The sequence below is a fragment of the Ovis canadensis genome, chromosome 3 (genome assembly GCF_042477335.2).
Source record: "Ovis canadensis isolate MfBH-ARS-UI-01 breed Bighorn chromosome 3, ARS-UI_OviCan_v2, whole genome shotgun sequence".
NCBI lineage: Eukaryota > Metazoa > Chordata > Mammalia > Artiodactyla > Bovidae > Ovis > Ovis canadensis.
In genome coordinates, this window is record NC_091247.1 from 121,058,701 (window position 1) to 121,071,112 (window position 12,412).

Consider the following 12,412-nt stretch of genomic DNA (forward strand, 5'->3'; position numbering starts at 1 on the left):
GGCTCCTGAAATTTTTCAGGAAGCACAAAATGGGAAGCATCTCTGACTACAGTTCAGCTCTCTGTTTTTTGCGATCTTTCCACTCAAATAAGTTCTAGTAAGATGATGCCAAGTCTGATTTTTAGGATCAAATTAGAGTTCGATAAGTAGAGCCAAATTGCAAAGTCTTGTCAGCTCGGAGACTGAGGCTGCCATTTTCAGGCATTACTGCAGGTCTCTGTATAAATGGATAAGTGAACAGAAACCTTTCTCTGAGCAGAGAAAAAAGACTATGTAATCTGGATGACGGGGGGAGACTGGTGGTAGACCTGTAGTCTAGTGACTCTGAAGCCTTTCTGAAGCCTGGTTATACTTCTTGTATTTGTGTTCTACAAGGGTTCTCAGATATAATTTGATCACTGACAAGAGTTTAGATTTTTTTTTACATTGTCAGAGATATTAAGCAGCCCACCATTCATCTGTCTTATCTGCAATTTTTTTAGATTCTTCAGTAACACACAGAAGGCAATGAAAATGCCATAACCAAAACCTAGGAGAGAATACTTGCCATATATAACAGCAGAAAGATTGAGTCTCTACAGATATCTAAGTGGCAAACAACAGAGCAGAAAAATTAGCAAAGGGTATGTTATACAGGCAATCCCCAGAAGAAAAAATACAAATGGTTCATGTAAAGATTTTTAAAGTTTTAAACCTCAATAGTGTTCAGGAAAATGTAACACTGTATCATTTTTCACTTTGAATAATAACTACTTATGGATTTCTAATTATCTTTTCTAATTCTTTAAAGCAGTGAGAAGGCACACCCCTAGAAACAGAACTTCTATTATTTATAATCTTTACAGCCTATGACTTTTTGAGTAAAATTTTTACATATATTGGGAAAATACATTATATATTTTTTAAATAAAGGGAACATATGTGTGAATTTTATGAAATTATGAGCTTTCTAGTATTTCCATTTACATCATACTGAAGTTTTAGGTTATAAGGAACATTCAACTGGTCCAAACTGAGTTTCGAGAATTTTATGCCATGATTTTTGCTTGTCACCACAAAATTAGTTTTTATACAAAGTTCAGTTTGACAAAATTGCAAACATAATTCCTTTTACCTTTTGGTATCAAATAGACCCATAAATCAATTTAATTCAGCCTAGCTTTCTTTGGAGCTGTTATAAAAATAAAACAGTAAACTTCAACTGGAACTGGAGTAGATTTTTCTCTAAACATGCATTTGCTGGTGGCATGTTTCTTTTTTCCTCTTTTTCCATAACCATTGTAAATGTATATGCAAGACATAGGAAATTATGATTTGTCTGAGAATAACTTAGTCTACTATCTTTTTCTTAGGAAGCAAGGCAAGAAAAGGCCACACATTTCATATAAATTACTCCACTGCATGTAACAAGGGTGTTTTACATGGTGCTTAGCGTAGATCTCTTTAAACTACATGAATGTGAAAACTGGCCTGGTTAATAGCATGTTTACCACACCTCAGAAAGAAGCGATTTTATCAGAGTCAAATATAATGCCAAGTTGATGTTTTCTTTGCAACAACTTTACATTTTTTGCTTGCAATATTCTGAGGGGCTTTTTCCATTGCTTCCATGTTGCTTGCTGATTGGGGGGAAAATTCCTTGCACAAATGGAATTTTTAAAAATATGTCAGTAGCAGATGTGAATGTGTGTCAGACAAATGGAGATTCCCGCATCTCAGTGCTTGCTTCTGACAGCGTGGAAGTATTAACCACAGGCCCAGTATCATTTGGGTTCGGTGAAAATTCACTTGAATTCACATATGATCCCCTTTCCCTTGCTTACAGGCCCTGAAGGATGATGATGCTGAAACCGGATTGACTGATGGTGAAGAGAAAGAAGAACCCAAAGAAGAGGAGAAACTGGGAAAACTTCAATACTCACTGGATTATGATTTCCAGAATAACCAGGTCCGAGGGGGGAAATGTCTTGTAATTCCATTACATTTTCTGAAATATCAACCAGAAATTGAAACAAGATACTTCTTAAAACATTTCATTTGCTACAAGGAGAAAATGCAATTATCGAAGCTATTGATGAAATAATTTCTAAGTACAGGTGGTCCCCCACTTGCTAATTTAACTTCTGGTAATTAGAATCCACAGGGTTCAGCTGATTACATCTACTATGGCACTTTCAGCAGGCAGGCAGAATACAAATTACCTTGAAGCCATCTGACTGATTCTGAGAGTTCCTAGGCATAGATCCCTCAGCCTTAGCTATAACGATCTTCTTCAGAATTCATGGATTTAGCTCCAAATAGGGCAAGTTAGACCATCAGTTAAGCCAAAGATTTGAAAAGAAAAAATTTAACTGCCTGATAAGGAATCAAGGATTTAAAAATCGACTTTCCATGAGTTTCATTTCCTTCTATGACACTGCGTAGGACTCCTGGCACAAATGAGTTAACAGCTCTAGAAAGGTAGAAAGACCAGCTAATTGACTTCTAGTGCCTTTGCATGCATCCCCAAAAGTAACAACGAAATGAAAGTGAAGTGAAAGTGAAGTCTCTCAGTCATGTCCGACTCTTGGCCACCCCATGAACTCTGGTTCCTCTGTCCATGGGATTCTCCAGGCAAGAGTACTGGAGTGCGGTGCCATTTCCTTCTCCAGGGGATCTTCCTAACCCAGGGATTGAACCCAGGTCTCCCACATCATAGGCCGATGCTTTACCATCTGAGCCACCATAAAAGTTGTGTCAAAAACAGACCTTCCGGCTTTAAAAGTCGTGAAGTGCCACCAAGATGAATGATAATATTAGCTGCTGGTGCATCTGCTGCTAAGTCACTTCAGTCGTGTCCGACTCTGTGCGACCCCATAGACGCCAGCCCACCAGGCTCCCCCATCCTGGGGATTCTCCAGGCAAGAACACTGGAGTGGGTTGCCATTTCCTTCTCCAATGCGTGAGAGTGAAAAGTGAAAGTGAAGTCGCTCAGTCGTGTCCGACTCCCAGTGACCCCCTGGACTGCAGCCCACCAGGCTCCTCCTCCCCTGGGATTCTCCAGGCAAGAGTACTGGAGTGGGGGATAATATTAGCTAGCTTTTATTAACTCCCTGTTTTCATGGTACCCCAAGATAAATGTTTAAAAAGAAAAATCTCTTTACCTAAAAAGACCTTCTAGGATCTATGACTTTGATGATGATATCCCTTTACCTTCTAAACTGTTCAAGAAATTTTAAAAATTAGATAAGAATTAGCTGAGTTAGAGATCAGGTTCTTAAGAATCATTAAGACACAGTTCTTTGTCAACTAGGGTAGCTTTAAATCTCTCCAGTTTGTTTTAAATCTCTCTGGTTTGATCAGTTCACTGATCTTTCAGGGTGGGAAAGAACTTGATAGACGTAAATACAGTTACTACCTAACTGTAGCATGTGTTAATTATGTCCAATTTAATGAGAAGTAAATGATAAATAAATCAAACACCAAAAGTCAGCTCTGATAACTAATGCCCAAAGTCAGTAATACTGTGAGCCCTAAGTAATGGCAGGAATTCTGGGCTTTATTTAGTTCAGATAACATCTTTACTTTTTGAAGTGTCCAGAGGATTCCTTACAAAGAATGTATTGATATGCATGGTCATATTGTAAATAATTACATTTAATTAGCTTCATTACAGTCCTAGTTCGTTATTTTATCTTACTTTCCAGAAAGCCGCATGTTGGTTACAGATACAGCCTTGTAAGTATGAATTTGTACAGAATTATAGGTCTACTATTTCTACTTAAGTAAATATGGCATTTTAGGTTATTTTTATCATTTATACCATGATTTGACTATCAGGGGTTGGTTAAGAGCAAAACTGCCTATTATTTATAAATTCTAGGGGAGGTCAAGGTCAGCAAATGTTATCTTAACACAAAACATCTTTTGCAGAAATACAGACAGCTTCCCTTGTGACTCAGCTGGTAAAGAATCTGCCTGCAATGTGGGAGACCTGGGTTCAATCCCTGGGTTGGGAAGATCCCCTGGAGAAGGGAATGGCTACCCACTCCAGTATTCTGGCCTGGAGAATTCCATGGACTATATAGTCCATGGGGTCGCAAAGAGTCGGACACAACTGAGCGACTTTCACTCACCCATTCTCACTCAAACTGCTTTTATATATGTATCCAACCTTTTTCTACTAATTAATTCTACTTTCATATTTTTCAATAGAAATCTAGGGGTACCTCATCCTGGTTAGTCATAATTTTGAAACTCCTACATTGGTTTTGAGTATTATAAGTAACATTTTATAAAGTAGTATTTTTAAGAATATAGTACTGAAAAAAAATATAGAATTGAATTTTTTTTTTACTCAAACATGATGCAATGTATTTATTCTTCTCTTTCTAACAAACACATTTTAGGAGGTATTTCGTTCTGAGCATCTATAATATTCTACCTGATAAAATTTAATATTCTGCATTTATTTTTCTGAATGTTCTTAGCTAATCTGATTTATAAAATGATTCCTGTGAGTCATGGAACATAAAGTCTGAGGATTTTTGTAGATAAGGCTGTAATCAAATATACACACTTGCTTACCAAAACTAAAAGACAATCCTTAAAGTCCCCTAAGAAGCTTTCATGGTGGAGAAAAATGTGATGTTTATCTCTCAAGCAGAAGCCAGAGGGGAGTTGGAAGAAGTAATTCCATCTCTTATCAACAAAATGCCCCCAAACCTTTCAAGTATAGATGATCAAGTTTAAAAGACTTTAGGCTATATCACTAGTTCTTTCCCTGCCCCAAAGAAAAAGTATTGCAAAAAGAGAGAAGGAGAGAATATAATCTCACTTATTCACATTGCTAACCAAAAGCAAATTCCAAATACCAACTTGGCAAAGCAAGAGACAAACTGTTTGCTTTACTCATCATGTCTTTCTAAGCTTATGTCTATTTTAGCCATTCTTTGACCATCTGTCTACGTTTTGTGTACTTACAATCCAGCATTATTATTGCTACTGTTGTATGAAGTCACAAAAAGATACTGAAACATTAAAATGGAAATAGCAATCTTTAAGGGTATTGGTCTAGATTAAAAATTGAGCCAATGGGCCAAAGTGCACTTATGCACTTATGGATCAATTTTGTAAAAAGTTGCTGTGACTTTTTTTTTCAGAGGTTAATTGCTTTTCCACCCTATTGGTTGAAAAAAGTACAGTCTCAAAATTTCAGACCCCATTTTAAGATGTGAAAGCTATACATTCTGCATTTTCTGAATAGTATATCCCTTGAATAACAGTAAGAGTCTACTTTTGTTTCCCATATGAATCTAAACCAGTCTGTTGACACAGCATGACTGATGGCAGAGCATCAGAACAGTCCGCTCACACCTTCTGTTTCCTTTGCAAAAACATAAACAATGCCAGTCAACACTCATGTTCATGATAAGAAATAGGAATGTATCACTGAGAAAATCAGATGTGAAGAATGCAGAGATTTCTGCTATATTTGAATAAAATCAGACAGTCACTTGGCATTAAAACCATAACTGTAATCTCCCCTTCTTTTAAATGAAGCTGAAATTATTTTTCTTTGACCCTATGTCCTATATTTAAATACAGAATTTAATATATAATAATTATTTTACTCTAAGTTAAAACAAGAAGTAGCTAGCATACAAGTAAAGGCCAAATATGATAGAAACTTGAAGATCATGTTTTTATCTCAAAAAGCTACCCAATTTCTAAGAAATTTCTATCTAGCTGGTCTGAAGCTTTGGTTCAAAATAAAATGTTCCTGCTTTATAATTACAGGCTTGTGATTGTTTAACAACTTATTTCCACTTACAGATCACACTCTGGTAAGAAAAATAATACACAAGGGCTTTTAGCAACTGGGAAGTTATTTGATTGCAATCCTTTTGCAAATATGAATTCCATATTTAAATGTAATCAGCAACCTTTTAAAAAGCCTCTTTTGTGTTTAAAACCAGGCTTCCTAGAGCTTGCATATATCATAATTGAGTTTCTGAAGTCTGGGTATATCATTTCTTTTGCCTTCTGTGTTCAGCTTCTTAAGAGAATAGAAGTTTATCAAAAGCAAAGAAGAAAAGAGCAATCACAATGTGCAGCCTTGTGAACAAATCAGTCTTTTCCAACATGTTCACCAATGCCAATGTTGGCCATCTTCTGCCTCTCATTTCAGCTCCTGGTAGGAATCATCCAGGCTGCCGAGCTGCCTGCCTTGGACATGGGGGGCACCTCTGATCCCTATGTGAAGGTTTTTCTGCTGCCCGATAAAAAGAAGAAATTTGAGACAAAAGTCCACCGAAAGACCCTTAATCCTGTCTTCAACGAGCAGTTTACTTTCAAGGTATTTTTTGTGTGTGTATTTACTGTTGAACTTCTTCTCTGTTGTTTTAGATAACAGACCAGTCTCATCCTGACATATACAGATACATGCGCATGACCACTTTCAGAGACTCACAAGTGATTCTGCTCAATATCCATAATTCTTATTTTCAATGTAATGAGGGCTCTACTATGCATTAAATTTGATCCAAATAGGATTCAGCTCAGCTATTTCAGAATAGAGTGTGGACTGGCATAGAACAAGGATGTCATTTGTGTCCATAAAGTGAGTTCAGCTTCCAGTGTGTCCATGGACCTGAACATTTCCCCCTCTCTAAAATAAAGCCAAAAAATTACAGACTTTTCCCAGGTTTCCAAGTTTTGAAAACCAATCACAACCACAGAATAAAGTAAGCTATCCAACATTATTTCAAATGATACAAATAGGTATTACTCTCATTGCAAAATTCTTTGTGTACAGGGCCAATCTGAGTATTTGAAAACATTCTAAATCCATAAATAAAAAGAATAGGAGCCAATTATTTTTTTTTTCCAGCTCTAGCATTTTTCCTTTCCTCTTGGCTCTTCCCTGGTGTTCTTCATCTTGTTGAGACACCTCAATTAACAAACGATAACAAAGAGGAATTCTGGCCCCAGAATAACAGGAAAAGGTGTCTGGCGGGCTTCAGGCATCTCCTATGTACAAGCTCTGTAGTTCTCCACCTGAAGTCATGCATAAAAACAGTCTCTTGGTTGGTGTCTTTAACATGTGAAATTCTTTAATGCATTCCTTAAAACGATACATGTCTGTGAATATGCCAGCAGGCAGAGTCAGAATCACTCATCTACCAGCCAGCCTTAGCGACAGCACACACTGCATGTCAACAAATATCCCAAATAAATGGAGGAAACTTCAGGTGTGAGTCAGTCTCATGAACCTTGCTTCTAGTTTTCCAAGAGAGTACTGACGTTCTATTCACTCTACAATTTCAGTTTGTAAGACAAGAAAAATCCCTTCTGTGCTGTCAGCAATCCTATTTAAAATCTACACTTTTCTAAACCAAGACAGCTAATGTAGAATAGCTCTAGAAACATTCTGAAACTACTCAGTTTAAGAAAAACTAATCATTGAGATCAATATGCCACAGAACGTACAATGAAAACAAACAAAACAAAAATATTGCAAAAGGTAATCAGAATCATTCTATGACTCTGTGTGGATCTCAATTTAGGTCAGTAGTTTCTAGCCACTGTTTAGCTAGCACATTCTTAAATTATTTGAAATATTGTGAGGCTTTGTTTTGAGTTATCTATATGCTATTTCTTTTTTAAAATGTGTACTGCTAATAATTTCTAGTAATGTCTATAACTTCAAGAATTATAATCACGGGAGATTTTGAAATTGCCTATAAAATTTAATCAGGTTCCATTTCATTTTAAGAGAGTTGATCACATCATAAATCAAGCCAAAGTACAATATATTTTCCTACATTTAAAAAATACACCACTGTTTCTAGAGAACTAGCCAGTTTCTCCTTTTAGGCTTTGTAGATTATGCATCTTAAATGAAGCAAAATAGTTTAAAGGGGATTGGCTTTAAAACTGAGTTCAAATCCACTGAAAATGAACTTGACATGCCCCAAATGAAATGCTCCTTTTCTCCACAATAAACGTCCACTTGAAAGAGCTACTTATATTCAAACAATAAATATTTATTAAGTACCTGCTGTGTGCCAGCACTGTGCTAAATGCTTTACATGTATTCATTTGGCCTCAACCAGCTCCCGAGAAATAGACACTATTATCATCATTCTAGGTTTATTTACTTGTCCCAGGCCCTTCAGCTGGAAGAGGGGGAAACCCAGTCTTGGACCTGTCTGACCTCCAACTCGGGTTTTTGACTGTCATTTCGTATAATCACCAACAAATCTAGACAAATTTCAGAAATAAGATGCAATTCTCAAGAGCTCATCCCTACTCTAAAATTAATTTCTTTCTTTCAAAGTCATCTCTTTGGAAGGGTATACTTTTTCATTCTAAAGTGGAAAATGGGTTATGCCTAGTTTTTAATCATAGTATTTTAACCCAATTCCTAATAGATGACAAATGATAGACAACAAAAGCTCCTTGGAAAAAAGCAAAATTTCTTGTATATATACGGTCAAAACTTCTTCCTTCTCCTTTCTTTCTTAATATACGGAATTAATTGAGAAGTGTTTGCTGGAGCATAAGACAACTATTTACACTGATAAAATAATAACAAGTGTCTGAAAATTGATGAAACCTTCAATACAAGTCTAAACAATTTCTTAATTAGGCATTTCTTCCCAGTTACTGAAGTGTAGCTTCCTTGGAATTGCCCTGCTTTCTCTGAATATTAAAAATGTCACTAATAAACATCCCAGCCCATAGCATCTGTCCCAGATATTTTTGAACAGCTGGAGAATTCATCAGTTTTGGCCTTTTGCCTCTGCTCATCCTAAAGAGTGTCATTCCTAAGAATGAACTTCAAGATCTAGATTATAATGAATCTGATATTCAAAACATCAATTTTCTAGTCAGCTCCTGTCAATCAGCAAATTATTTTAAGGAATAGGGGAGGCACCTTGTGAATTTCATTGCAATCCTTACAGACTCCTAGCATGTCTTCTCATTAAGCACTGCTTCATTAAACTATGGCATCCAAATAGCCTCAAAGAGTTAATAGAACTTTTGGAATAACTACCCCTGAGTAAGTTGTCCCCTGACAATATAACTTAACAATAACAACAAAACATTCTTCAAGAAAAAGTGCCTTATATAGTCAAGTGCAATCAGCTTGGTTTACTCCTGTTTTACTCTTGAAGTATTTCTAGCATGACTAATAGCAGGAGCCATTATTAATAACACTAACAGCTTCTAGAACTTTGGGAGAAAGTGATAAATCACTATGGTAAGCCCTCACTTTCACCCAAGTAACTTAAGCCCCAAGTAGTTAGTCAAATGATGCAATTTAAGGGGGAAAAAAAGCGCTACTTTTCTCCCTGTTCTGTTTATCCAACATAAATATTAAAATTAAACACTATGAAAAAGTAACATATTTTAAGCATTTTTTGGTCACCAGATATTTTATCCTGGTCTTTTTTATCTAGGTGCCATATTCGGAATTGGGTGGCAAAACTCTGGTGATGGCTGTCTATGACTTTGATCGCTTCTCTAAGCATGACATCATCGGGGAATTTAAAGTCCCCATGAACACGGTGGATTTCGGTCATGTAACTGAGGAGTGGCGTGATCTGCAAAGTGCAGAGAAGGAAGAGGTAAGGAAAACATTAGCATTTCTAACATGACAAGCTGGACTCTCCAGTTGCTACTGTCAAACTAACCTACTGAGAGATGCTGGGCTGGTGTGAGTAATGTGGGCCTCCAGCTGCTGACAGCTGGCAAAATAGGGTCAGGGGATTGCATAACCTCGTTAAAAAGTATGCAGGTCTACTGAATCTTATTTGAAGGAAAAGAGAGATTTGTGCAGGTCTTGGATCATTCCCTGGAGCCAGACACACATACACACACATGTACTTCTTTAAAAAGACAGGGAAAAAGTCATCTTACCCTTTGTATTTTTCTACAAAGATTTTGTTTCCTACATAGGTTATGTAGCTATTAAATAGAAATGAAATGGCACTTTTTCATTGATTATTTCTGCATATCACAGTCAGATCATTGTTTCTCCTAAGAATTTCAGAGCACAATAAAACATCAAATAAAATTCACAAAGGTAGATAGATATTAAGTCCATTTTTTAAATGATTCACATTTTTATAGTATCCTTCACATTGTTTTTCCCCAGTTTTAATAGGTTAGCCCAGGATTTTCCTATGATTTAAAAATGGGGAATTCAATATCCTTAGTGCATTTAAACTTCTCTATGATTATGCTATGCCAGTCTAACACTAGCGTTTTTCTCTGCTACTGTCTCAACAGGCCAATACCAGGGAAGCAAACAACTCTTAGCTTCCCTTAATTGCTAAAGCAACTCCTTTCCCAACCATTTTTTTGTTCCTAACATAGTCTATAATTACCAGAGGGATTTCAACTGCCTTTGTCATTTAGGATCCTTAAACCTCATGGATTTTGTAAGGTTTGGTCACTTTGAGGCCACCAGGGAAATCAGAAAGTAAGCCAAGCCTTCAGAGAAACTCAGCCAATACCATAACCTGGGAATCCTTTCAATCTAAGGTTTTCTGTGACCATTATTATTACTCAGGGAGGTTTTAGAACAGTTTGTTTACTACATTCTGAAATTGAATTTTATTAGTGCTCTAAAATTTCTTGGTAGTACAAAAGAAGTCAAAATTAAGTTAAGTTCTGCTTTTTCTTTGAAAGGAAATATACATAACTTACCCAAAGAAGTTAGTCAAAATTAGATTCCTGGATATTGAAATACATTGAGCCCCACCGTGGATAGAACCACCCATGGATAATATTGAGTTTTTAAGTTTTATAACTTTTATAAGTTGTTCTTCCAAATGAGTAGACCAATATCTATTTTAATATCCAATATATGTATGAAAAACATTTACTCACTTGGACATAATGTTTCTAATCATTTAACAAAGTAGTGATCCGTTCATTGAATTTTTATCTTTTATCGGCATATTTGACTTTGTATAAATTCCTTGTTCAGTTCAGTCGCTCAGTCGTGTCCGACTCTTTACAACCCCATGGACTGCAGCAATCCAGGCCTCCCTGTCCATCACCAACTCCCAGAGTTCACTCAAACTCATGTCTATCGAGTCGGTGATGCCATCCAACCTCTCATCCTCTGCCGTCCCCTTCTCCTGCCTTCAATCTTTCCCAGCATCAGAGTGTTTTCCAATGAGTCAGTTCTTCACATCAGGTAGCCGAACTATTGGAGTTTCAGCTTTAGCATCAGTCCTTCCAATGAATACTCAGGACTGATTTCCTTTAGGATGGACTGGTTGTATCTCCTTGCAGTCCAAGGGACCCTCAAGAGGCTTATCTAACACCACAGTTCAAAAGCATCAATTCTTTGGCGCTCAGCTTTCTTTATAATCCAACTCTCATATCCATACATGACTACTGGAAAAACCATAGCTTTGACTAGACGGACCTTTGTTGGCAAAGTAATGTCTCTGCTTTTTAATATGCTAAGTTGGTCATAACTTTTCTTCCAAGGAGCAAGTGTCTTTTAATTTCATGGCTGCAGTCAACATCTGCAGTGATTTTGGTGCCCAAGAAAATAAAGTCTGTCACTGTTTCCACTGTTTCCCCAACGATTTGCCATAAAATGAAGGGACCAAGTGCCAGGATCTTAAGTTTTCTGAATGCTGAGTTTTAAGCCAACTTTTTCACTCTCCTCTTTCACTTTCATCAAGAGGCTCTTTAGTTCTTCTTTCTTCACTTTTGCCATAAGGGTGGTGTCATCTGCACATCTGAGGTTACTGGTATTTTTCATGGTAATCTTGATTCCAGCTTGTGCTTCATCCAGCCCAGTGTTTCTCATGATGTACTCTGCATAGAAGTTAAATAAGCAGGGTGACAATATTCACCCTTGACGGACTCCTTTCCTGGTTTGGAAACAGTCTGTTGTTCCATGTCCAGTTCTAACTGTTGCTTCCTGACCTGCATATAGGTTTCTCAAGAGGCAGGTCAGGTGGTCTGGTATTCCCATCTCTTTCAGAATTTTCCACAGTTTCTTGTGATCCACACAGTCAAAGTCTTTGGCATAGTCAATAAAGCAGAAATAGATGTTTTTCTGGAACACTGTTGCTTTTTCAATGATCCAGCGGATGTTGGCAATTTGATCTCTGGTTCCTCTGCCTTTTCTAAATCCAGCTTGAACATCTGAAAGTTCATGGTTCACATACGGTTCATGTAAATTCCTTATGGCCAGGACTAACATGGGGTCATTAGTATTCATTAGCTGATAGGTTTTTGTTAAGTGGTTGGCTTTTTGGTGAGTCCCAGAGGTGACCCACTTGTGCTTCACAAGTCTCCTGTCCAGAGGGCATGGCTCATGTCTCTTCCCTCTACCTGGTCATGTCAAGTGATATGGGATTCCAAGACCATACCCCACCAGGTCTCTGAAAAATTG

The 12,412-nt window shown here is 37.1% G+C and overlaps 1 protein-coding gene across 2 annotated transcripts in view; it reads left to right on the forward strand.

The window, feature by feature from the left end:
* SYT1 (synaptotagmin 1) overlaps window positions 1–12,412 on the forward strand; it is a 631,014-nt gene that overhangs the window by 461,410 nt on the left and 157,192 nt on the right. For both annotated transcript variants that reach the window (XM_069584106.1, XM_069584105.1), the window contains 3 exons: window positions 1,826–1,948; window positions 6,170–6,337; window positions 9,447–9,614. In XM_069584106.1, coding sequence (XP_069440207.1) covers window positions 1,826–1,948; window positions 6,170–6,337; window positions 9,447–9,614 — 459 coding nt within the window. The remainder of the gene's footprint in view (window positions 1–1,825; window positions 1,949–6,169; window positions 6,338–9,446; window positions 9,615–12,412) is intronic.